Genomic DNA, 26,251 nt, shown 5'->3' on the forward strand with positions numbered 1-26,251 from the left:
CACGGATATCATCCCAGGCTTTTTCATCCTGGAATGTGGACTTAATTACAATCATCTTCATCCAGCGCACACTAACACACTGCCATGATTCATTCATCGGTGACACAAAGTATGTCAATTATACAATGACTTAAAAAAACAAAATAAAAACATTAAAAAGTACAGACTGCTATTTGTTACTGATGTTTGTATTCCTGGGTATATTTTCAAGACACTTTGTTAATAGGTTCATATATATGGAAATATATATATTTATAATATATATATATATATATGTAACTTTAGTCTGTGCAAGGAGGTAAAAGACAATCACTTGAATGTAGCTCTTTGCAACAACAGATCAGATGCCGAGTCTCTTGTGCATACACGTGCAGTTAAACATCACCTCGCCTTTCCCTCTAAGACCTCCAGTAGCAAACATACATATACACAAAATGTGAACCAGCATCCAGGAAGCATTCGTGGTGAGCACTGACGCATCTCCTCTCTTTCATGAACAACGAAGACTTGGCAACATTTTCTAGGATGGAACAAAAATGTTTTTTTTCTCTTTTCCCCTACACAATTTATACAAAAATAAAAAAATTAAAATTGTTCCACTGCCATTTGTATCTTTTACATTTGCACAGAGGTAGTGGCTGAATGCGTGAGAAAGGTGTGTGTGTGTGTGTGTGTGTGTGTGTGTGTGTGCGCGCGCGTGTCACACTGGCTCTTTCATTTGCACTAGTTAATTGGTCTTTCATTTAAGTTTTCTTTTCAAAATTGCCACCAGTAATCATAATAATGATTTTTTTTAATGTGAATAAACTTGTAATGTGAAAAAACATATTAATTAACTAAAATAAAAATAAGAACTAGACTAGACTTTTGACATTTCTGAAAATGTAATTAACTGAAACAATTTTGTAAGATTGGAGAACTAAAAAAGCAAAATAAAAAAAAAAATAAATATAGGGAATATTCTTAGTTTTACCATCTGTTAGTTTGGTAAGGATTTAATCACAACTTGCCTAATGAGGCTTTAAATGTGTTCATTGAGACTTTAGCTAAAAGACTGCAGTCAACTGTTTTCAAGACGTAATGGCTGTACTGAACTCTTCATCCAATAATAAAACTAATAATAAATAATAAATGATAAAGAACAAAATAAACACAGAAACTAATAAACTAATAAAGTAAAACAAAAACATTTCAAACAATAAAAACTAAACTGAAACAAGAAAATCCACTTTGGAAACAACCTAAAACTAAACTGACTTAAAGCAGAGTTAAGTCAGAATGACGTTTTACACAATCTAATTAGTAAATACAAAACTTTTTAACTCTGTATTTAACATTTCCAAGGAATTCCGTTACAATAGTTGATACAATATTTTGCATTATTGATACAATTTATAATCCTATTTACCTTTTAATACCCACCCAGTCTCTGACAACATATTTAGGGTAGAGTGACCGTATTGTATCAATTTATTATCACGCATGAACCATTGTGTGATCCAGTTTATATTACAGTGCTATGAATCAAAAGTAAGGAGAAATGACTCAACTTTCATCAGCTGTGATGTAACAGTTGATAGTTGCTAAACTGAGATGCTTGTGACTTTTTCAGTGTAAAAACCAGGATGAGTTTCACAGCACTGGCTTATTTATTGACCTGTTTCCCTAACATCACTGTGATGATGGTACTGGAGAAAATAGTCTCAGCCTGCTGAAGACCACAGGTGAAACATCTGTGCAATTCACAGACATGCCAAATCTGAAAGTGGATGACTGGACCATTTACATGCATTTACATCCCCCTCTATTTATATTTATATTCTAACTCTGTAACATGGAACTTCTCTCGATATTCTGCAACTGGAAACTGAATTTCCTGGAGGAACCCATCCGAGGGATTAATAAAGTTCTATAGAATCTAATCTAATCTAATCTAATCTAATCTAATCTAGAGGCCTTAATTCCCCCTTGATAGCAATACCTACACATTAAGGATCACTTTCTTTGATTTCTCAAGTGTATTTAACACAATTCAATTCAATTCAATTTTATTTATATAGCGCCAAATCACAACAGCAGTCACCTCAAGGCGGTTTATATTGTGCAGTAGATCGTACAATAATAGATACAGAGAAAAACCCAACGATCATATGACCCCCTATGAGCAAGAAATTCAGCTTCTGCTTGTCAGAGAGAAGCTACAGGAAACGTGTAGGAAAAATGTAAACCCTCCACCTACATGCAGAGGACAAAAACAAAAAAATGCAGATTTAGGACATTTTCAGTGGTTTCATGTTTCAGACCTGAAATCCATGTCCATCTTTTATATACAGTCTGATAAAACAAACCAAATCAGCCTCTAAACTGTTTCGCCTGTATAGAATAGTTTTTGATGGCCAAATTAGTTAGAAAAATACTATCTTTGGACCTTACCTTGGATTTTATGCTATGCTAATTAAAAGTAGTAAAGAAGATAACACTTTGTAATGCATACTTAACCCTGGAGAACCCATGGGGTCAAATTTGACCCCATGGTTTCCCTAGTAAACCAGTGGGGTCGGCTCTGACCCCATGGGTTCTCCAGGGTTAAACATGTAAAAGAAACAGTTATATTTTGTTATTTTCACTGCAGGAAACAGCTCGTGAAAGAGGTCAGGCCTGTTCACAAACAGCTGATTCTGAGAATGGGAAACATATAAAGGCAACTGGGAGGAATCCAAGTACACTGCGTACGAGAAGTGACAGGAGATGGGGTGAAACAAGGGGAAACAAACAGGGCAAAGATAGCAATGGTAAAAACATCTGCCTTTGGAGAACACAGACTTTAGATTAAATATTTACAAACTGCAGAACCAACAGTAAATATTTGTGGGTAAATAAACACACACACACACATTTGAAGAGTCAACCCACAGGTAACATTTAAATCTTTCTGGCGTTTGAGTAGAGAATACTATGAGACCTAACATGACAGACAAAATATAAAAAACAAACATTATATTGTACTGAAGGAGACTTTAAACTAGTAATTGAGACACATCAACAATAAGGTTCCTTACCGTGGTCACTATTCTAAGTCACTATACTAGGTCACTAGGTCACTATACTAAGTGCAATAATCCTTTCTGTCATCGTTGTATTTTTACTCAGTTGTATATAGTATTTGTATTTGTATTCTATTTTTATCTTATTGTATATTTATTTTATTTTATTCTACTGTATATAGTATTTTATTTTATTCTATTCTGTACAGTTGTGTACTGTATTTATTCTTATTGTATTCTAATTTTTGCCTCATAACTTTTGCACTGTCCACTTCCTGCTGTGACAAAACAAATTTCCCACGTGTGGGACTAACAAAGGTTATCTTATCTTATCTTATCTTATCTTATCTTATTCAAGTGGTCATTTTCTCATAGATTTCCATAAAGTCAGGATTCATATTTAATCTAGAGCATCCTCTTTATAGCACGAGGCTGTGACCACTGAAAGCCTTTCATCTGTCCTTTACCATCCATTTCATTTTGTACAATCCACTCTTCCAAGTTTGTGTGGTTTATCCATCTGACCAGGTGAATCTTCGTGCACAATCTTTTTAATTTATCACCACACCGTGTTTATGTGCTGAAAGAGAAATTATTTCCTTATTAAAACCGATTCTGAAATACGATTTCACTAATAACTGTGGCAGTTTGTCTTGAAAGAACAAGTGTAATCTCCACATTTTGACTTTTATGTCAAAATTTTGAGTCTATTTTCAAAATGGTCAATAATATTTTTTTTCTTAAATTGTACCCTGAGCTGAATTTGTGGTTATATTAACAAAATTTCTGGGTGGTGTAGAGGTTTGTGCTTTATTTTGGGGAAATACTTATATTGTTATACATCTTAGTGTCATATTAGTCTAATCTTTAGCACTAAATAGCTTTTATGTGTGCCTGTTGCACCGACACCGTTTATGAAGACAGCTTGTGAATCAAGGTAACTAGAATGAGCTGCTAAATTAGCACTCCATCATGTTGTCCAAGTATGCAAACTTCTGGCTCCAAAACACTAACATGACCAAAACGACACAAGCTTATGCTTCAAACTGCATAGCATGAATCAAATTAGTGTTTTGTTGGAATTGATTTCTTTTACTCTATTTGTGCATTGTGCAGGGTGTGCAGCAGAATACACACTCGTGTGCAGACTGGAGTCAGGGTGCCCTGGAAAAGTACTGGAGGCTGTAAATTCTGGTGTGTGTGTGTAGGGAGGAGTTTTCTCTCCATCTCTCCACAGGGAGATGCCCACTGCAGGAGATGTATGATGAGCGAGAGCCAGACCAAATCCCAAATAAGGGAAAAGCCAAGTATAAACCACAGCTACACCCCAACTTTTTAACCAATCATATTAATATTCTGTTTGTGTGACTCATGATAAAAGTGTTTACTGCTTGGATGCAGTGACCTTTGTCCGTTTGGCTCACTAAACAGAGGAAGAGGCACAGCAGCCATCTTAATTTGAACCTTTACCCGCCTAATAAATTTCGAAAACTTATACTTTGACTTTACTCATCTTCTCTCAAAATAAAAGGACCCCACAGTTTTCTCTGTGGTTACTTACATATATTCTTTTATAATGTGATCTACAGGAGTTTTTCTCTGCTGGCCTTTAGAAAGAACACAGCAGTTGATAGTATCAATACCAATGCAGGTATTGGTATCAGATCAATAATAGCAACGTACGATCAATACTTTATTTCTATCCTCCAAGTTCAGTCTGTAGCCCACTGAATGAAAACACACTATGAAAACTGTCTGAACCTTTTTGTGTTGACTGTCACATGTTAATAGTCTTTTGCACATTTAAACAACAGAAATGGGTCAATTTCTGACTTTCAGGCATATTTACACGCCAGATCTCCAAAAAGGTGTTTTTTGTCGTGTTAACTAATTTAAGTGCAATGTAAAAATCCCAGTGAGTTAGGGATCATTAAAATATGTTCAGAATAATGATGATTAATAAGTCATGACACACTCCATAATCTCCCCAACAAAGCTGCCCTTCTTATGTTAAAAGTATGTGTATATGTGCACATGTGTATTGGCATCAGCAGTCCTGGGACTGTATTTGATATCAGATCAATACCAAAACTTGCTGTATCTCACAGCACTATAATGCATATGGTTTGAGGAACTTCCACACAGCCTTTATAACATTTTCTATAAGAGAAACTTTTTTTGTCCAGATGTGATGGTGTCAAATGGCCCAATCATGATTAGCATGATTATTTATAAAAATTCAGATTAAAGATTTAGACGTTAATTTTATGTACATGCCTCGTAGTGAAGTCGACACGCATGCTTAAGCAATAATTGACCAATAAAAACTTGTGATTTGTTATTTTCACTGCAGAAAACAGCTTGTGAAAGAGGTCAGGTGTGTTTACAAACAGAGCTGATTCTGAGAATGGGAAACACATAAAAGCATTGGGAGGAATCCAAGACAACTTACGTATGAAAAGTGAAAGGAGATAGTGGTGAAATGTTGAAAACATTTGCCAAGGGAGAACCAGGGCTTTACAGTCAAGACGTCTAGAGACTACAGAACCACCAGTACATGGCTGTGGGTACATTAAAAAGATACATTTAAAGATATGACTAAATTGCAACACTAAGGTTTATGTAGAACAGACTTGGGCACTGAACGAGGTCAAACATATGTGTGGTGTTAACCACTACACCAATCAATGGTTGACACCAAACAGTTTTTCATTTCTATAAATCAACTTGAAAACAAACCTAACATCCCAGAAATTAATGTCTATTATTGTGCTTTATGACAGCCTAAATATGAGTATTTGACAGCAGCTTTTACAGATTTTAATTACATCAGTTTTATGCGGTTTGTTTCTCCATTTGTCCTTTAATATTTTTCATATGGAACCTTTTTTCCCCTATAGATGTCCTTTGTTGGGATGAGAAGCAAGAAGTAGTTTTCCTTTAATGCGCTGCATTGCTCACACGTTTGAAAGGTCTTTATTTTTATAGGCTATGAAAAAGAAAAGCCTCGCATACAAAAACTAAGGATCTATACACACCTGTTTTGAAGACCCAACACATAACACCAGATCAGAGGTTTAAAACCGATATACAATCTACACTTTAGTCACTTCCTGTCTCTTCCTAAAGAGTTTCTAAACTGGAAACGCTTGAAGGTGGTTAAATCATGGAAATAACAAAAACCAGACTTACAAAAGGAGATTTTATTTTTGCCTCAATGACACAACAGTGTTAACAGTTCATCTGAACATTGATGGTTTTAAAAGCTGTGGAGATTATTGTTAAAACCTGCAAGCTTTCAGCGGTGCCATCAAGGCATATCCAAAGGCCAGAAATCATGCGTTTTCAGAGTGGATTGTGTAAAGAAATAATTCCATTTTTTGAATAATGGAAAACACAAAGATTAACTCTAGTAAACTCAGAACAACAGTGCTTTCTCCATCTGCAGGGATGCTGCTAATATTAGAAAGTATTTGAACCTATTTTCCAAAACAGTTAAGGAACTGCTTTGGCACACATACAGTGGAAATGGGAAATCTTATGGGGAAACATACAGTAAGTGGTCCTTTAGAAGTCATGCACATACCAAGTAGACTTTAAATAATCCTCACTTATATGAAAGTTTCCATAGGGCGGTCACGTCAACAGGCACTGTCATCGTTAATAAAAGATCTTAAAGAATAATAGTTTAATGGTGCTTGGAACAAACGGATCCTGCCTCAAATGATGCGATGCAGGCTTTAAGCTTTGTTTACTGGGGTGCTATGTGCCATTAAAATAATCTGCAGGATTGACTGGGTTAGACTTTGTATGTGTGCTTGATGATGGAAGAGGAAAGTACAACGTGTGGAGTCTTCTTGTCAACCAGTGCGTAAGATGATGTGGACTCCAGAGTCAGTAAAAACAGGGCCGCTCATGTCTCCCACTTTGAGAGCAAAGGAGGCGTCTTCAAAAGGCTTCTGCATCTGACCTAAAGCAGAAACACACACTGAGCCATTATCCAAATAAAAACTCATACAACATGATGCACATCAGCACGTGCATCTATAGGTAATCATTCATTTGTATGACTATTTCATATTAATGACATATTAGCTCATTTACATGATTAATTACATTAATTTCTTTTATTCAGTTCTACAGAGTTTGTGCAGCTAGATAACAGGCTTGTACAGGCTAAGCCTACACTTGAAGCCACTTAGGTGTTCGATGGCGGGGGTGACGCGGTGCCACTCTTATGAATGAAACTTGAGAAAATCCAATAAATCCAGCTGTGCTTATCTTGCCCATTTAACACCTTTAATGCTTTCAATTGGCTGCATTTGTTGTTCAACAGTTCTCTTAGTTTCCAGCGTGTCACAAACCGTTTGCTCCTTCCGAACAACAACACCCTCTGATAATTACCTGTGCATACCTTAAGTAAGACACCATAAACATTCAAAAAGTGACCCCTAGTGGCACACAAAGGTAACAACACAAAAACAGCTCCTACAAGCCTAACGTACAGTTTCAGGTCAAACAAATGCTAGTAATAACTGCCAATAATCTTTTTCACTTCGCTGTGGACAAATTTGGGCCAACTCTTCTTTGCAAAATGTTTTAATTCAGCCACATTGGAGGGTTTTCAAGAACCAATGGCCAGATCAGCTCAACACAAAGCTACATTCAGAGGTGGACTTGCTGGTGTTTCAGATGATCATAATAAATGAGGTCATCACTTAAAATAACTGGCAGTCACCAGTGCTACCCCTAAAGCCTTAAAGCCTCGTGGCTGATGCTCCTATGGTATAAATTTGAAAATTGAGACTTCCTTCTTTATCGCATTCACAAGATTTTTCAGAAAACTTCACCTCTAATATTGACATTTAGGTAGGGCTGCTCAATTAATCGAATTTTAATCACGATTACGATCTGGGCTTTCAACGATCATTAAAAATGACTGAGCCGATTATTAGCCCCTCCCTCGTGCTTTACTCTCGCGCTGCTCCGTGTGGCAAATCGAGCGCACCTCTCTGCATTTCGAACACGCGTCACAACAATTAAGAGGACCCGAGGGAAGCTCGGAAAGCTAAGCAGAAATTATTTGGAGAGGAGAGTGACTGCCGCTGGTTGAAAAGAGAGGTTAAAAACAAAACAAACACAAAAAAAAAACCATTATGGGTTCGCAGAGTCAGATGTGGATCAAGTAGACATAGTGTGTAAACTCTGCTACAGTGTGGTAGCTGCACCACAGGCCAACACTGCAAAGTTCACTAAACATAGATGTTTACATTTTTCATTTATTTTTTATATTGCAAACATTTGCACTGTTATCAGTATTTGCACACTATTTTATATTATTTTTTAAAGTCATTATTCAATACATTGTTATTGTTAAATAAATATCGTCAAATAATCGAGATCTTGATTTCAGTGAAAATAATCGTGATTATCATTTTTGCCATAATCGAGCAGCCCTACATTTAGGTTGAGGTTAATGAAATTTGAACTTGCCCAAGATTCTTAGGAGATACACCTATAGTGTGAACTTTGCTTTGAGTTATCGCATTCACAAACTTGTGCATTCATGCCACCCATGCATCAGGCGGAGTGACGACAATACCACATCGGCTTTTTACGGCCGAGGGGTAAAAACTGCAACTTCTGTATTTACTCTGGTTATCCTTGTCTCATATTGAAAATCAGAATCAGAATACTTTATTAATCCCGAGGGAAATTAGGGATAGATGTTTGAAACGTGTGACAAATATGGAATTAAACTGTGCTCACAAACTGCTGGTTTAACTTGTCACTACTATCAGTTATTCATGCACTGAATGTTTGATCACTTGATGGAGAGCTATGTGCAGGATTTTGTTTTATTCAGAAAGACAGATGAAGGAGATGCTGAATGAGAGACTGCACTGAACAGAGAATGACATCACGCCGTGCATACCTCTACCAAACAGTCCCAGATCTCCACCATTCTTAGCGGAGCTGCAGTCGCTAAACTGAGATGCCAGGGACTCAAACTTCTCCTGTCCAGACTTGATCTGTTCTATGTACTCTGCACAGAAGACAGAAGATATTAAATGCATTCATCAGACTTCGTAAAATCTCCTCTCCATGCTGCCTTACTTACTCTGAATCAAATCCAAGGCCTCATCTTTAGATCGTGTAATGTTTTGTTCCCTCCAGGAAGATGGACGACGCGACTGATTATGCTTCACCAAGAGATGAGAGCAGCGTACCTGAATTTTAAAAAATATATACATATACAAATATATCAGTATTTGTGTGTTAACACTCCAGATGTTGGAGTATCAGAACCACTTTACAATTTGGATGGCAGAATTTCAACTTTACAGCAAGTCATGCAGCCCTACAACTACATTTGACTGGTTCTTCCTTTGACCTTCCACCAGATGTCATGAACATACAAGAACACCAATCAACATTACATAAGTCGCAAGTGTAAAAGAAAAAAAACAACAACAACTAAACTGCTTAGCCCTAGAATAATAAAATTAATTACTGTTTCAGTCCACCAGGTGGTGCTGTTGATGGTTTTTTCCCCCCTGTCTGCTTCATAACTAAGTATTGTGATAAGATAAGATACATACTGATCAGCAATGACGATAACCATTAGCTAAGTAAAAGCACACAGTTGTCCATGAGTCTTTATTAATAATCATGTGAAATATTAAATACTGTTAATGACTGGATTCCATTTCTCTGCACCGTTCCTCCTATCACTATTTAAATGCATACGTGTCATATTGCAGGCAGCTCCCTGATGTCTTACAGGAACATTTCAAATGTTATCCTGGAGAACGCTATCCCCCGGCCAAAATGATTTTTCACAATAGTTGTCGAATCATAAATAATTTGCAGGCATTACCAGTACCCTAGCTGGAATCTGAACATGCCGTGTAAAACGTGTTTCAGTACCTCTTTAGGGAAAGTAGCACTGACTCATCACGTGCATAAAAAAAACAAACAAAAAAAACTAAACTAAACATTACACACAACCTTATCTGGCTCGCCACGTCCGTCTCCCACTGGACGTTCCCACTGGCTGGCATTAGTGATGTGGTTGAAGTAGTACACTTTGCCTGTTGAAGTAATGACAGAGAACCAGTAAATTCATTAAGCTTTATTAAGATCTTTTTAAACACATGTAAACACAACACGGACTCTGCAGCTACCCATTCACCCAGTACAGGATACTGTGCTACAGCAACTGGCCTCACTTCACACGAAAATGTCTAAGACTTGAGTTTTACACAGGGATGGCCGACGCTGAACCTAACAAGTTATCCTGGAGTACACCTGAGAGTTAGGCTACGTTCACACTGCAGGTCTTAATGCTCAATTCCGATTTTTTGATCAAATCCAATTTTTTTGTCTGCGTGTTCACACTACAAATAAAATGCGACAGCAAACGCGCTCTAGTGTGAACGCTCAAAGCGGCCCGCATGCGCAAAAGAAGACGTCACACACAACGCGCTCTGTTTCGACCCAGAGCAAACAGTATTGTTTGACTGATGGCCCTTAATATAAAGACTTCAGACTTTATTTTGTTATTTACATAATAATGTAGATAACTTAATAATGATCCTTATTGCTGTTTTAGAGAGGAGCGGTGCTTCAAAGGATAGCTGCAGATTTCTGTCAGAATCTGCAGATTATACAGTACAAATAAAATAATCACGTTTCTCCAACGTTGTCTTCCCAACAGTTTCACTGACATCTACACGGGATGGCCAGGAAGCGTTCGCGATGTCTTATTGGGCGCTTCTCCGGCGCTGATAATTGGCGTCTGTCTTGTGTCGGTGACGTAAAAGACGGATTTAATGCGACATGACCATTCAAACAGCAGTCGCTTTCTAAAACATCAGATATGTATCAGATTCAGTACCACATACGAAAGTGACCCAGATCGGATTTGCGCCGTTCACACTGTCATAGCATGATCGGATATGGGTCGCACAGGGTCAGAAAAATCGGATTTGATGCACTTTCGCCTGCAGTGTGAACGTAGCCTTAGAGCCATCATTTAAGCTGCTAAATGTCCACCTTTCTTTGACAGCTGATCACTGATGATGTGTGTAAGCCACTGTTGTGAGCTGCTAAAAAGAAAAAAACAAAAAAACAAAAAAAAAAACAACCAAACTGCTTCCTGCCATGACTGTAAATAAAGGTAATGAGAGAAAAGCATCAGAGATGCTATCAAAAAGCCACAATAACCAAACTGACTAAAAAAAGCTTATTGTGTGAGTTTACAACTATGAGCAAAGCCTTTTATATTAGACATTAAAGGCCATCTGCACAGGAGAAAATAAATATCGCAGGATGTCTTCATAGAAGAACCACCTTTGAATCCTTCACGGCCTTTCAGCAAAAAGGTGTAAAAGGAAAAAAAATGCTGCTGAGGCCGTACACTTTTAAAAGAAGCACCTTTCTCTAGTTTAGGATTCGATTGTACTTAACAAACACTGAGTCAACTATACAGTTTCTTTTGTTTTAAAAGTAATTCTTATTTTAAGACTGTTTTCACGGACCACTGATTCATTTATTAGGCCAAATGTGACCTTAAAGCTGCAGTCCAACATCATGAAACCCGACTGTTTTTATCTTTGCAAATAAAGACTTCCAGGTAAACTGCTAAATGGTATACGCTCTGACACACAACCCTGCTACCGCTAATGTTCACTGATCGGCTCTTTTGCAGTGCTAACATTTTCATGTGTGGTTTCATAAGACCAAGATGGTGAAAGCCCAACTGCCACACTGCAAGTTTCAAAGCTGGTGCCCACAAACCACGGGGTGACATTAAAGTGGCTCTGCCCAGCTTTTATATGCTTTGGGTGCTTTCCATGACTCAAGCATGCCTCCTTTCTTCCTCTGGTCAGGCTCCATCTTCATATAAAGCAATTAGCTTGTTGTCCAGTACTAGTTGGCAACTAGTTGCTAGCACTGTCACTAGGAGACAGCTCTTCCTAGCCATCTCAGAGAGATGTGAAGGAGGTACGTGTCGATGGAGGAGCTGCTGTTGCTAAATGAGAACTTTGTGGTTTTATAGTCAGTGTAGAGTGAGTCACGGTGCACAGCTGGGCCACCTGTCCAACTCACAGACTCCCACACAAGCCCTCACTTAAGAACGATTTCAAAGCTTAAAGCAGCTTCTCCTTCACAGTCTGAAAGTCATTCAAATCTCTAACAGGCCAATTTAAAAAAAAAAAAAAAAAAAAATAATAATCTCTCGAGCCATCTTTAGATATGCTAAAAAAAACAAAAACAAAATATTAGTATTTTTTATTTTATATCTTCCAAATATTTACCTTTGATTTATTTACTTGCGTTATTGCTACTTCCTTACTTATCTTTATTAGTCGTTGATATAACAGGCTACAAGGTAACAAGACAGGCAGCACTGTAACATATCACTGTACTAATTTCAGCAACTGCATTACATCATTTCACTATTTGCATTGAAAAGGTTCTTCAATTATCTCAGCAATGGGCAGATTGAACGAAAAGAGAGGAAAAAAAATCAAACCAGCAGTTTTCTTCCTGTGCTGCTGTCAGCTGAGTTCAGATTTTTGCAGGGAGGAGGAAAATGGTGGAGCAGTTTACAACATTTGAGAAGTGGTGATGTTGCCATTTCATTGAATGAAAGGATGAGATCACGAAGCGCAAACTGCATCCAGAGCAGAAACTGCTGCAGTATACTGTTAATGCAACATCTTTTTACAAACATCTTCACGGTGAAGAACCCAGAGTCGGTGTATCCTGACCCTTAGTCAGCAGCCAGAGCCCAACAGGTAATAAAGGAAGTGATGAGCCATCAGGCTCCGCCTCCATTTCTACCTGTACATGTTTCAACAGTAGAATCAGTGTGTGTCTGAAGGCTCCTTGAGTTGGTTTTCAACTTTGCCACGTGTTATCACTACAAAAAAAAAAAAAAAAAAAAAAAATCTTACAGCCTCCGTTATGATAGGGGTTTTTGTCACTGTGTGGGATGTAGCCTAAGGCTTATAATGCATCACAACATGCTGTCAGTCATGTTGCGGTGGAGTAGCGCAAAGTATAACGAGAAATTACTTTCTCCAAGGAGTAACTAGGTAATGCAAAATTAAACAAAAACAAATTAAATAAAAGTGTTTTAAGACTTTGAGCAACGACCCCAGCAATTTTCACCTCACAGTAACTGTTTTGTTTTTCTTTCTTTTTTAAGTAATTAGCTTCCTTGAGGGATGGTAAAATATTTAGGTTAACTGTATATTAAATATTACAGTGTTTCTCCGTGTAACTGTGCTGTATTAGAATTTACTGGTCCTTACAAAACACCACAGCACGAGAGCTATGACGATAAACTGTGTCACGTGAGGAGGGAGGAGAGAGGATGCATAAGTTTAGCATTCTGAAAAGCGTCCTACTGCTGGGACTCGTTCAGTCTGCAGGTGAGGTGCTGGGGCGGGCTGACGTCATGCAGGGCCCTGCCGCAGCCAGGTTGAATGAATCAGCTTTGGCGCGATAATGAAGCTAAAGTGCCTAAAACAAGCTGAGAAAACGCCACAATTAAATAAAGACAATGACAGCAGCGACTAACCCCTCGCTGCTTTTAGACTGCAATGATTAAACACGTCACTCCAACCTCGTTTCAGCACTAATGCGCGATGCTGAGGTTGCTAGCTACTGAGCTAAGTTCACTATACACTGCAGTTTAGCTCACTATTTAGGACACTTAGCTTCTTTTGGCTCGTGTTTTATCACCTGAACTGCGGCTCATTCTTTTCTCCCATCCGGGCGGTAGGTTCTCCTCGTCTGCCATGTTGCTTTCTGCAGCAGCGTTTTCAAATTTGATTTCAATCTAGAAGCCGTGTGACGAACCAAGCTGCAGCTAGGCAGATTACGACAGTTGGCCTGACGTTTATGGTAAAAGTTGTTTCCAGTATTAGGTCCGCCATTGGTGGGGGTTTTTGTTCTCTGATAGGTCTAGTGAGAGCGCCAATCATCGTAGTCCTCATTTGATTGGTAGGAAGGCGAATTCGCAACTAAACCAGCTTTACGGTAAGCAGGACCGAGAGGTTTCCAGAAAATATCAGCGAAGGAAATAATTGTTTTTTCTGCTGCACGTTTCAAGGTAAGGATGACAGCTTCAACGTGCGGTTTTTATACGGTATCATAATGTTTCGAATTTTGAACCCATAAAGCTGCCCATGAGTGTATTTAAATATAAGTCCCGTTTGTTACATTAACGTGGTGTTGTGAGCAACAGCTAACGTTAGCTAAACAAAACAACCTGGCTGATTTCAGTAGATTTCTGTGCCTGTGATTTCCAGCGCGTCTTCTATAAAACAAACTCACTATGGTTATCACCTACTTTATCATCTAATACCTTCATTTGTCTAACGTTGTCTCATCTCTTCCTTTTTTCTGCAGACGTAAAGATGATCGAAGTGGTTTGCAACGACCGTCTAGGCAAGAAAGTCCGGGTCAAGTGCAAGTATCCTTTGCTGAAACTCTGAAAATGATGCTGAATATTGTCTCTCAACATACACGTCAAAATAATGTTTTAGGTGCAGACATCTGGGATGTCTTGAGATGAGTTAACATAAGTCAGGATTTTTAACAGTACAGCATTCATCTGCATCTGCTTTCAACGCACCCCTGCTCTGAAAGTATGGACTTACTTTTAAGACGCAAGTAAAGCTCATTTATATTATAGAATGGTGTGGAGAACAGTTTTACAATGAATCTATTAACATGTGAGTTTCTAGAGTATGTTATAAGACTAAAATTCAGTGTCACTGTTTATCTTGGCATTTCTTATGACTTATTTCATTCCGTTAATACAGAATCCCACAATTGCAAGTCTGTGGGTGATTATAATAGTCATATTTGAGATTTCAGCTTGTAAGTGAACTTTATTTAAAACGTCAGTGTCTTACATTTTGGTCTTTCATGTTCTTTTACCTTTTAATATATGACGCTATTTATGTTCATTATCATCAAATGATGCTTAAAAATGGTGCTTGCCCCCACTTGCCAACTCTTGACAGCAGATATAATACCACTTGAATGAACGCCACTTGACAATCAGCTAAAAGTCTGATGATTTTCAGTAACTTCTAGGTGTCGCAGCTTGAAGGGATCTTGTTTGATCAAGTGTTAGATGTGTTTTGCCTATAATGGGTTCAGGAGCAGTCTGTCACGGGGCTACAGAGAGAGTTGGACCAGTTTAGCTAGAACACTTTAGCCATCCTGCGTGTGTTTTGATTGAGGAAAGCAGAGCGTCCAAAGCTGCTGCGCCGTCCATCTGCAGATCAAAAGAAACAAAATGATATTAGCAGACAACGCTCAGATTTTTTTAACCACGCATTTGTTAACACTCTGGATGTTTTCCAAGCTGTTACACTGCCCTTCCTTAACTTTGGTGTTTCAGCTCTGAGGATACCATCGGAGATCTGAAGAAGCTCATAGCTGCCCAGACAGGAACACGGCATGATAAGATCGTGTTAAAGAAATGGTGAGCTGCTCAAATGGGATTTGATGTGCTTGATGACAAAAGCTCATCTATTTGGACCTAAATGTTGTCCTTTGTTTTCCACAGGTACACCATATTCAAGGACCACGTGTCTCTGGGTGACTGTATCCTTTAAAGGTTTTTTTTCCTGTAGTTATACTTATGTGGTTTTAGTTAGATTACCTTTAATTTAATAATGATAATGACCATGACATTATTACACCCTCACAGAACAACTGCAGTTCTTTTTATTGCACTCACAATGATCCATAACATAAATGTATCCATAAATTGTTTAAATCGGTTAAAAAAAATATTTTTTTTTCTTGATTTAAAGATCAAGATTATTTTTGTTGTACTTAACCAAAAACTCTCCAGATGAAATCCACGATGGGATGAACCTTGAGCTGTACTACCAGTAAGCAAGAGGGGAACTACGAGTCAGATGTACAGATGTAAAGATGTTTCTTGCTACAAACACAAACACACATGCGCCGCTGGAATTGAAGGTCTCACACAACATGATGGAGCGAGAGCGACTCTCACACAGCAACAAGTTTTAATTTTTCCTCTCAAATTACTTTGTGAAAGAGACGTTGAGGTTTTTTTTGTTTTGTTTTTTGATATTTTGGAAATAAAACTGATATTTACCTGACTGAGAGTGAGTGCTGGTCTTTGTTGTCCATTAATTATTTTCTCATACTGGGTGAGACTGGGAAACCTTATGTATCGCTAACTCTTCTCCAAATTACTCTTTGCTTTCCAGCTTGCTGGATGAAGGTAAAGTGTTGGGCAAAAGCATGTAAAAAAACATGGAGTTAGTTGCTTTTGATGTTGGTGGTAGAAAGTAGAAGGGATTAATTGGTGCCAATGGGACTTACAAACTTCTCAGTGGATCTTGGCAATGATATTTGCCTATGGCTGTGCATCCAACACCATTCACGTGGGGATGTATATGAATAATTTCAGTGGAGGCAAATAGAGACCATCAGGTTTTCTAGGGGCCTTCTGCTCCAACTCCTCCACAAACTTTTAATTAGTCGTAGCTTTACCTCTGTACATAAGACCAGTATAGCTAATGAGTTTATCGCATATATGCGTTGCAGAAGCTCGATTTACACAAATGCTGTTTTCAACAACAAAAAAAAAGTCCTTTGACTTAAAAAAGTGATACTAACTGATTAATCAGCTTTGGCAGCAGTTCTCAGACTGTGAGCTGGGGTTGGCAACCAGGGGGAATTGGTATGAGCGCTAAAACTCCCTGTACACTATATGTTTAACCTCGATATGTTAAACCATTCTTTACCACATTACTCTGGTACTGGACCACATTTCAGAGGAAATTATAAGACCTTTGTGCATCTAACATGTACTTTTATTTTAGAAACCTTTCTGTAGTGTACTGATCAGATAAGACAGCTATAGTACAAAAACCACCTGCTTGTATTCACTGCATCAGCGTGAATTCATAAAAGGTCTATTGTGTAAACTATTTTTGCAGTTCTACATGTCAGGAAGCCCGTGGCATTGATACTTTGACCTTTGTTGCAGCTAAATAAATGCTGCTACTACAAAGAAGTGCCATGGCCTGCAACTCTGTTTTAGATTTTAGATTTAGCATTACAACACAGATATGGGCACAAAACCAGGCCCATAATCAAACATTTTCCTAGTTTGGTGTGTAAGAACATGTCTGCACTGAACAAAGCCATCCAACATGTTTGAAGTGGAAGCAGCACTTTTGGCAAAGTGAGAGCGAAGTCCTGCTGCCATGGAGACCTAAATCACTTACTTATAGACTCAGTCTTATTGGACATGGATAATATTGTCTGTCCCAACACTTCAGAGCTTTAGCCAACAGTCATTCTAGGTTAACTGACATTTCTGGCAATTGATGTAAACCTTTTACTAAAACTGCATCAAAGAAGGAAAAGAATGAGAGGACAGTCGTGCACAGCTGTGGAAAGACAAACAACAACTGCTGAATAAGGGAAGACGTCAAATGTGATAATTAGAATCCCTATATACTAGTATCATTTCCAAATTGTTGCCAATACAAGAATTTGAATCATTTTTAAAAATAAAAGGCAAATTTTACCTTATTTGACGTTGAAGAAGAGATCAAAGTAACGTCCAAAGTAATGTGATAATTAGAATCCCCATTTATCATTCTCCATATGCTGTCAATACAAACAATAGCAGTAAGAAGGTTTACAATAGCTCTTCATAGTATTATTATCACTTTGACCTTCACATGTATCTATTGAAGTTGAGGGAGAGGTCAGACGTGACACAATATTCTAAATCTTTATGCATTACTTTCTAACAATACACACTATATACAGCAAACCAAGCCTAAAATACTCTGTTGTAATACTATTACTACTAATACTACTACTAATAATTAATAATAACACAGCAGTTAGTTACATGCATGCACTGTAAAGAAAGAGTAAGGGCACTTGTTCACACATACTGTTCTTCACCTTTTCCCTACAATGGCAGAAACAAATCATCATGTACTCGTTTCTCTTGTAGTGGTTTTAGTGTCAGTCCTCCACACTGGCTAAACCTTTTAACCACTAAACACCTACTTTGCAACCCCCAACCTCCCACTATGTTTCTCTGTGTTTGGTGGTCTACTGATGTTCTTGGTCTCCTGGTTTCTTACGGGTTGCAGACTGCAGTCCAAATAAAGAAAACTGTCTTGTTCACGGCCTCTTTTTAAAACCTTTTTATTTGTTGTTGTTGCTCCCTGAGCCTGGTTCTGCTGGAGGTTTCTTCCTGTTAAAAATGAGTTTTGCCTTCTCACTGTCTCACTGTTATTTTTGGGTCTTTGCTTTGCATTATACAGCGCCTCGAGGCAAATGTTGGAACTTTATAAATAAAATCGAGCTGAACTGAATTGTCAGTTAGCTTTAGGTTTAGCTTTAACTTTAAGACTGCACCACATGAAGTCACATTTGCTGCTTTGGTAATCGGAAATCCGCTGCATACACGATGTACATTAAACACCCTTTTTTCAGTTTTTAATTTAATTTCACATGAGATCACACAAACACTTAAACGTGAGCTTAAAAACAACACAGAGGTGGTGTTGTAAACTGTAAATTTCGAGTAGATATAATGATATGGTTAAAATCCATACATGAACCAGACATCATCAAGCTGGCTGAACAGAGATTTTATTCACATCACTAGACACTCATCACATAATCACAAGTAGCTACTGGCATTCTCGTTCATACACACAGCCACACTCCTGCATGTTGGTTAATGCAGTCCCTCACACAGACCCCTACACATCGAGAACGAGTGTACATATCACATCCATAGGAACATCAGCAGTAGTCAGAGTAATCCTCCTCCACATAGTTGGCTGGAAAGAACCCCACCTGGAAACACAGGAGCAGTGCAGGTCAGACAAGAAAACAGCAAATAAAAAAAAAAATTTTTTTTTACATTTTTTCCGTGCTCTCACCCGGCCGTACACCTCTCCTTTCCACCAGCCACTGTGACCCTTCTTGGAAAGGATCTTGATGGTGTCTCCTTCCCGCAGCGAGAGCTCGGAGCGGTCCCTGGCCGAGAAGTCATACCTGGCCCTTGCGACGCCAAAGCTCCTCATGCTGCCCCCTGTGAGACAGAGCCCACATTGCAGCATGGAACAGCTTAAAGGAATAGTTTTGGGGAAACAGTCTTACCCCATTCCTCGCAGAGGAGTTTTCATGAGCGTTATCATCACCACTCATGTTAAACAGAGTTAAAGCAGATTTTAACTTACAATAAAGACTGGAGATGGCAAAAAGAACTCATGCGGCTATCATAAAGTCATTTCTAGACTCTTGCTTTTGTTCAAAATAAAGAAACGTGATAAAAATGAATATGAGAGCTCCATGATCTGTAGTGATCTGCACTTCCAAAACTAGGAGGTGGGTTGCTCTGTCATTTTGCACAGACATTTGCAAGTCACAGAGGACGACTTTGGTGATCACAGTGAGGACTGTAGGAGGTGATGGAGATCTTCTGTACCTGGTGTGAAATTGGGCATGTTGTCAGACAGGTTGCTTTGCTCCGGTTGTTTGAAAGGTATACAAAGTGTGGTGTCCAGGTCCTTAAAGTACTCCTTCAATGAGGTCTGCTGGTAATACTGAATCATCTCCTAATATGGGAGGGGGGCGGGAGGAGAAAAGAAGCGTGAGAAACGTAAGAGAGATGTTAGTTGTGGTTAGAGAGGAGGAGCTGAGGTCAGCAGCAATCCAGCACTAAAGATAATGTTCAGCGGTAGGTTTGGTTTCTCTTGCTCTGAGGCAGTGCTTCAGCTTTATGACTGTGTATGACTTACTACTAGCTCCTTGAAGGCCTTCTTGTCGTTGATGCGGTAGAGGCCTTCACTAGAGGTGATCTTAATGTGTCTGATGTCCATGTTGAACCTGAGGGAGGAGAGAGGTGAATATTAAAAGCCACAGTCTGGGAACTCAGTCCATGTGGAGGCTGAACGGCAAACATAGCGATGGCTCTCCAATGACAGAATCGAGAATTTTTCACTTCTGCAAAGATGAATGGATTTTGTTGGCTCATGAATTATAAACAGATCATGCATTAAATGCTTTGTCAGTCTGGATTGTTTCCCTTGGTTTTGAGAGGAAGTGATACTTCGTTTACTGCACATTTACACATTACACGTGTTTGGTGAAACAGCTCCAAATTTCCAAACCGTTTTATGGATGGGGAACTTTTTAAAGAGGAGGTTTATTTTACAAGAGGATGACAATGCAGTATATTTCCTGATGACGTTTTGTATGATTTTATTAAGTTAAATGCTCCTTTGATGCAAAAAGATGTTCATCCTTCCATCCATTTTCTTCCGCTTATCCGGGGGCCAGGTCGCGGGGGCAGCAGCCCAAGCAGAGCAGCCCAGACCTCCCTCTCCCCAGCCACCTCCTCTAGCTTGGCCAGTCGAGATATATAATCTCTCCAGCGTGTGCAAAAAAAAAGTGCTCTTTCTTATTGTTTTAGGGCAGATATGCAGCTTATCCTTTAACAATTAAGGTTTGAAATGCAATCGGACCAATAATAGAATATTTAAAAAAATTGCTTGTAATTTGGCCATCTTCAAATCAACAGATAGATAATCAAACAGTACTTTAACTGATATATGTCTTACTTAATGCTGATAGCATACTCTCCTCCATCTTTCTGCCGCACAAGGAAGGTACCATCAGAGCGGGACATTAATAGGTTTTTGGCGGCCGTGCGGTCCATGTTTCCCGCAAACCTTCAATCACACAGAGAGAACGAGAGCGTCAGTTTTTATTTTGAGTGAATACTGTAGCCTCTGCAACATTAATTCACACAGTTATTTTTTGACAACAGTCACAAGACCAATCAAGTTACACTGCTATCAAACACACACTTTGTCACTACAGCATTACTTGGCCTTCTTTGACAGTTATAGACGTGAGAGCAGACAATGATTCAAATATGAGTGTCATTACAAAGAAACAATCATTTCACAAACAGCACCAAAGTGTTAAAAATTTAGGATCCAGACAAATGTGAAAAATGGTCAGTATGGCAAGCTTTGAGCCAAATTTGAAGAAATCCCCTGAAGACATTTGTGAGATATTTCATTAAAGTGGGTAGCCCTAAAACAAAACACCTCTGGCTTCACTCTTCGCTGACAGCTAGTGGAAGAAGCTTTGCCTTTAGGGGTTTTTACCAGAAAGACTGTATAAAGAAAAATAGTAGGCTACACTTAGTCCAATGCTTTAGTTGAAAGCCCATCAGTTCACACCTTAACCACATCTTAAAAAGCTATCAAATTAAATGTATCGGTTGCATTTCCCTGCACAAGCGTACATAATTCTGAAAAATACTTTCAAACGAGCTTTAAGCCGATGTTGTTCTCTACAAACTCTGATCCATTATTTTGATAATGGAAAGCTCTGTTTATAAGAAAAATTATGTTGTCTGACTGTACATGATCAGTCGTGTTCACTTTCCTGTCCTCAATGTCATACTTTTCATTACCACCAGGTGTCGCCAAACTGACACATTTTCTAACACGCTGTCCTTCAGGAGGGCAATGGTGTGATTAAAAAGCTGTTTATAATCACTACTTTAAGGGCTCAGAATGCCGTCGTCATCGTCATCAACACGAGCCTGGGGGTGAATCACATATCACCACAGTGTACGGTACATCCCATCAGTTTGAGCGTTACAGAGTGTTCCAAACGCTGCCATTAAAACGCCTGTAATTTTCAGTATCGGGTTCTGCTTTTGCGTCTGTTAACTAGTACTACTCTATGTGTCGGCTCAGTGGTGTTTCCCACTGAGTTTTGCAAACACTGCAGCACTGTAAAAAAAAAAAATCAGACCATGGTTAACCAAGGTAAGCAGAAGCTCGGCGAGCGAGCAATTGTGCCCCGTTCCTGTCAATACTCACCAGTTGAAGCCAGATAGGTCTTGGGGTGGCCTCTGGAAAGTAGTGAGATCACAGAAAAGTCACATATAAAAAGGCTGATAACAAGTTTTCATTTCCTTCTGCTTAATGTTTGTTTTCTTTACAGGAATATGCAAGCTGACAAAAACCACTTGGCTGTGCTAAATTTAGTCAGTTATTTGTTTGCTGTTCTGAGCTTATGCCTTTCTGGGAAATTAAATCTATTTGAAAATGTTGTTTTGTTTTCAAAATGGAAAAAGGTAGGGTGCTTACTGGCTGCTGGATTGTACTCACAGTGAGGTAGGGCTGAACCTTTTGGCAAGGGAACCATCCCATTAGACCACTGGTTAGATTTCTTCCCTATGTCACATAATAGAAAATAACATGATCAGACTGAGTCAACCGATCAGTCACTGAAGGGTAAATCAAGCAATCGACCCCAATTGTAAAAATATTTACTCATATACAAAAGATAGCAATCTGAGGTAAGTCACACATCAAAAATCTGTAAGCAGAGGTTTAATGAGGAAGTACTGTGAAGCATGAAAGAGCTGGCTGACACCTGATTTGTGAATCAATTTTTTTTGGTTAACTATTAACAAAATGTTAAAAACTATTTCACTACGACATGTTTTAAAGTCCTGATGGATAAAATCACAGACACTGTGTTGAGCCCATTTATGCAGCGCTGACAGTGAGACGGTTCAAACGCATGAAGGTTTTTCACTCTTCTCAGCGCATGCTTTCTTTCTCATGAATGAAACTTTCAGTAAACTGTGCCACAGTGAGCCAGCGGGAACAAAAAGCACGGCCGCGAAACCTGAGCGGCTCTGTGGATTTCTGCCGTCAGATTACGCTTATTTTCCAAATCAAAACTGTCACACAGCATCGCGACTGCATGCAGATACAAGTGCAGGTTTGGCACGAGGGAGGAAGTGGAAGACTGAGACGCAGAGAGGAAAATGTCAAAAGAGACTGAAAAAAGACAAAAGCCTCTCACACCTACACGGTAACCACAGGAAACGAGCCTTGAAAAGTCTAAAAAATAATGCATGACCCCCCCTCACCCCTCCCCTTCTTCAGTTTACTGAATGCAGAATGGAGTGCATGTATATGGCTATGTTTTTTAGGCCTACCTCCCACCAGGGCAGCTCTGCGTCAGCGCGGGTCAGCTCAATGACGTCCCCTCTGGAGAGATGAAGCGCTTGGCCGAAGCCCACAGGAGGCGGCGGCATGCCATAATACTCCTGATTTACCTCCATCTTAGGATATCCTGACAGCAGAAAGAGGAAAAAGGAGAGGTTGTGATATTTGGAAGAGCTGCAATAAGGCAAGTACTCCTGGAAAAACGAATCAAACTGGATCAAACTATTCTCTGCATATTTTTAAAAACTTTTAATTTCAGATAGACAAAGTTTACCAAAAACATCCCCTATCCCCGCCTACCATGATGCTCCGTTTAGATAAATTAAACTGGGCTACCATTAACCACACACGAGTGGGGTTCCCATCAACATGCATAAATTGGTTGAAAATAGTCCACAAACTAGTTAATGGTTGTCGCTCTGATATTTTCTACCTTAAAAGAGGGCTCAGAAAAGAAGACTGTGAGAACATCTCATTCGCTGCAAGTACTGAACTCACGGCTCAATCGGTAAGAATAAAAAAACGAAGGGAATGAGGGGAAAGCACTTTCATTCAGACGTAAGCGAACCATCCTCATTTATTTACCAGCCCTGTTATGCAACTTGAATAAATCGGGTTGGGGGTATAGTACACTGATATGTTTGACAGGTGAAGCTAAATCACTTGCTGTGATGTTTCTGGGCAGAACTGGAGGGAGATAAACCAAGATATTGACCTCAGGACTCTGATTGACAAAACAAAAAGAGTAAGAATGAAAATATTTACAAGAGTGTTGCTTTTATTCCAGTCATTACAACCAGTGAGTCACAGTTCAGTCATGACTTTTGAAATATTACATAAAATGAAACCTAAAAATCCGTTGGTCACTCCGTGGGCTTTCGTAAATTCCTAAAGTTGAGACATCGCATTACAAACATAAATCTCTTTGAGGTTGCGTCAGAAAGAAAAAATCTTCAGAATCAAAAAGGTGGAGCTATCTGCCATGCTTATGCCTTCTTAGTAAGGGAAATAATCTTCTTCTGGTCAAGAGGCAAAAAGATAAGGTATTAAAACGTGCATCTAGCGATAAGATTATCAGCGTCAAAGAAAATGAATCAGACAGGCTGCAAAGTTTAGTTCCGTCGCGTTTCCAGAAGACCAGCTGATTTCTATGCCAGCTCACAACAACAGATGACTCAGCAGGCAAACCTCATAAAGTGGGGTTATTTAATCCTGCAGCTGCAGCAAGCCACTCTGCAACCCACCTCCACCCCACTCTTTTTCATTCGTTGTCTGACGATCTCTACTCTGTTCTGTGCTGAGCTTTTGTTGCTGTTCTTCCTGCTTTATGCTTTACTCTTATGCACATGTAAGAACAGAGACAGCCATACCCTCTAATATAAATCAGTGCTGATGTAAACAATAAGACCCCGTGCACACAGACACACTACAGTAAAAAAATACCTTCTTTTGATGAGGAAAAAAATCAGGTTGCTCGGTCAACAGCCGCAAGCAGTTGGGGTGACCAGAGATTAAGTGTGCAACACTCTCAACCTTAACTGAATTAACCATCCACCTGATGGCTCTCAAAAAAGTCACAGTCAAACTTATACTGACTGCAATCAGTCAGACAGATTAGTTACAGATTGTTAACACGCTGCGATCTATTTTAGTCAGCATGGTTGCCAAGCGCCTATGTCACTTTGCACTTAGTGTCTTATAGAAAATAGATCACCGTTAAACACATCACAATAAAATACAACCATACAGGCAGGAAAAGCAGACTGGGAATACTTGCTGATAATGTGATATATAACTATCTGAATTATTTATGGTGAACTCTGCTGCTAATAGAGGAGAAAATGATAATTGCCCTGCTGAAGTTCTAGCTGTCCGACATAATAGGGTATGGGTCTTTATCAGAGAAGATCACAGAGAGATTAAAGCTGATGGCAGAGAGGCTTTTAAAAATGGTCACTATATATAGATTTGGTTATAACTTTACAAACAAAGAAAGCACTTTTATGATAACACAACTCACAAGATATATGAATTGTATGTAGGTTATAACTAGGGAAGACACATCGCTACAGCTTTATATTTGAGTGTTGAACAAAAACATAACCTCAGAACCTGAAAGTCTTGTGCTGTATGCTTTCAACATGCTGGTAGAAGTAGGCTTTATAAGCTGATATATCATGAATTGCTTACCAATGCTGGAATGACCAGAGGACCTTTGAGCTTTATTCTGCAGGAGCAAAAGAAAGAAACGGTGAAGCAAAGTTTTGCGCAAGTCCCAAAGAACATCCATCCATTAAAACTGGCACGTACAATAGTGGGAATAAAAAGCCCAAAGAGGCTTTATCCACCAGCTGAGCTGGAAGTTTACAGTATGAAATATATGTAGACATACCTTTTTTGCAGAAACAGAATGATCTGTAATTTTAAAAGCAGAATTGATCATTAGACTAATTAGTAGCGGTGTTTAAACACATACATATGCATGTGTGCACGTATACAGACCTGAGTTTCGTCCACAGGCGGGTACTCTGCCTAAACATTCTTTATGTGCTGCCATCTTACAGCGAGTGCAGCGATAGCCCTGAAAAAATATCCCCCTGCAGACACATTGAGAAATTTTACCTTTAGAGGAGATTCCTTTTCTTTTTTTTTGTTAACTTGTTAATACAGTTCCACAGGAGCTAACTTGTTAACTAGTTGGAGGAATAATAGAATAACAGAAGTACCTTAACAACATTGAGCAAGCTTTACAGGAGGTGGTTTCCTCAAAGCAGTGCATCTGGAAGTCATGGTTATTTGCTGTGGAGTTCTCAGGACTCATATTTGACCTGTAAGCATAAAGCGAAACTGTTTTGACCTCAGCTGGGGGGAAGTAGGCATTCAAACAGCTGCTTTTCAGTGCCAGATACTTTGGTACTTTCACTCTGGTAAAAGTACAAATCATAAGGTATCCGTTTAGAGAGACTGGCGATGAAAAAGCAGTCAAAGCCAGTGCAGTGAGACTGCAAATAATGTAACAAATAGCAGGTTGATGCATTAAATCAACAACAGAAATCCATAAAACTAAACGTTTCCATGTCCAACCTTTTTCAGATCCACTTCTTATTT

At 38.9% G+C, this 26,251-nt stretch overlaps 3 protein-coding genes across 7 annotated transcripts in view; 1 reads left to right on the top strand and 2 right to left on the bottom strand.

Moving 5' to 3' along the window:
- Positions 1-6,232: 6,232 nt before the first annotated feature.
- On the bottom strand, positions 6,233-13,945 carry LOC113024484 (peptidyl-prolyl cis-trans isomerase NIMA-interacting 1-like). Its single transcript, XM_026171616.1, has 5 exons — positions 13,803-13,945; positions 10,056-10,138; positions 9,166-9,274; positions 8,980-9,090; positions 6,233-7,014 (listed from the first exon to the last, which is right to left on the bottom strand). The coding sequence occupies exons 1-5, from the start codon at positions 13,858-13,860 to the stop codon at positions 6,905-6,907; spliced, it is 471 nt and encodes a 156-aa protein (XP_026027401.1). The 5' UTR covers positions 13,861-13,945; the 3' UTR covers positions 6,233-6,904.
- Positions 13,946-14,039: 94 nt separating this feature from the next.
- On the top strand, positions 14,040-16,210 carry ubl5 (ubiquitin like 5). Of its 2 annotated transcripts, none has more exons than XM_026171618.1 (5): positions 14,040-14,099; positions 14,472-14,535; positions 15,475-15,558; positions 15,643-15,680; positions 15,934-16,210. In XM_026171618.1, exons 2-5 carry the CDS (start codon positions 14,480-14,482, stop codon positions 15,975-15,977), a joined length of 222 nt encoding a protein of 73 aa, XP_026027403.1. In that variant the 5' UTR covers positions 14,040-14,099; positions 14,472-14,479; the 3' UTR covers positions 15,978-16,210. The 2 variants fall into 2 exon arrangements, with proteins under 2 accessions (XP_026027403.1, XP_026027402.1); XM_026171617.1 differs by having other exon boundaries at positions 14,096-14,172.
- A 2,508-nt stretch (positions 16,211-18,718) lies between these two features.
- vav1 (vav guanine nucleotide exchange factor 1) overlaps positions 18,719-26,251 on the bottom strand; it is a 29,263-nt gene continuing 21,730 nt past the window's right edge. For 3 of the 4 annotated variants that reach the window (XM_026171621.1, XM_026171622.1, XM_026171620.1), the window contains 12 exons: positions 25,870-25,971; positions 25,646-25,740; positions 25,536-25,558; positions 25,334-25,370; positions 23,134-23,270; positions 22,271-22,357; positions 22,001-22,032; positions 20,720-20,830; positions 19,898-19,985; positions 19,585-19,714; positions 19,037-19,188; positions 18,719-18,950 (listed from right to left, as the gene is read on the bottom strand). In XM_026171621.1, the coding sequence (XP_026027406.1) occupies positions 18,897-18,950; positions 19,037-19,188; positions 19,585-19,714; positions 19,898-19,985; positions 20,720-20,830; positions 22,001-22,032; positions 22,271-22,357; positions 23,134-23,270; positions 25,334-25,370; positions 25,536-25,558; positions 25,646-25,740; positions 25,870-25,971 (1,048 nt within the window). In that variant the 3' untranslated portion in view covers positions 18,719-18,896. The remainder of the gene's footprint in view (positions 18,951-19,036; positions 19,189-19,584; positions 19,715-19,897; positions 19,986-20,719; positions 20,831-22,000; positions 22,033-22,270; positions 22,358-23,133; positions 23,271-25,333; positions 25,371-25,535; positions 25,559-25,645; positions 25,741-25,869; positions 25,972-26,251) is intronic. The other variant, XM_026171623.1, reaches the window with a different exon arrangement.

The sequence above is a fragment of the Astatotilapia calliptera genome, chromosome 6 (genome assembly GCF_900246225.1).
Source record: "Astatotilapia calliptera chromosome 6, fAstCal1.2, whole genome shotgun sequence".
Taxonomy (NCBI): Eukaryota; Metazoa; Chordata; class Actinopteri; order Cichliformes; family Cichlidae; genus Astatotilapia; species Astatotilapia calliptera.

What these genes read in the sequence shown, in the direction of transcription:
- LOC113024484 (XM_026171616.1), bottom strand. Translation starts at nt 13,860, where the DNA reads ATGGCAGACGAGGAGAACCTACCGCCCGGATGGGAGAAAAGAATGAGC. An exon ending in GACGTGGCGAGCCAGATAAG is followed by an intron (nt 9,275 to 10,055) that starts GTTGTGTGTAAT and finishes TTTAAAATTCAG; the next exon opens with GTACGCTGCTCTCATCTCTT. An exon ending in GGCCTTGGATTTGATTCAGA is followed by an intron (nt 9,091 to 9,165) that starts GTAAGTAAGGCA and finishes TCTTCTGTGCAG; the next exon opens with AGTACATAGAACAGATCAAG.
- ubl5 (XM_026171618.1), top strand. Translation starts at nt 14,480, where the DNA reads ATGATCGAAGTGGTTTGCAACGACCGTCTAGGCAAGAAAGTCCGGGTC. An exon ending in AAGATCGTGTTAAAGAAATG is followed by an intron (nt 15,559 to 15,642) that starts GTGAGCTGCTCA and finishes TGTTTTCCACAG; the next exon opens with GTACACCATATTCAAGGACC. An exon ending in CCACGTGTCTCTGGGTGACT is followed by an intron (nt 15,681 to 15,933) that starts GTATCCTTTAAA and finishes AAAACTCTCCAG; the next exon opens with ATGAAATCCACGATGGGATG.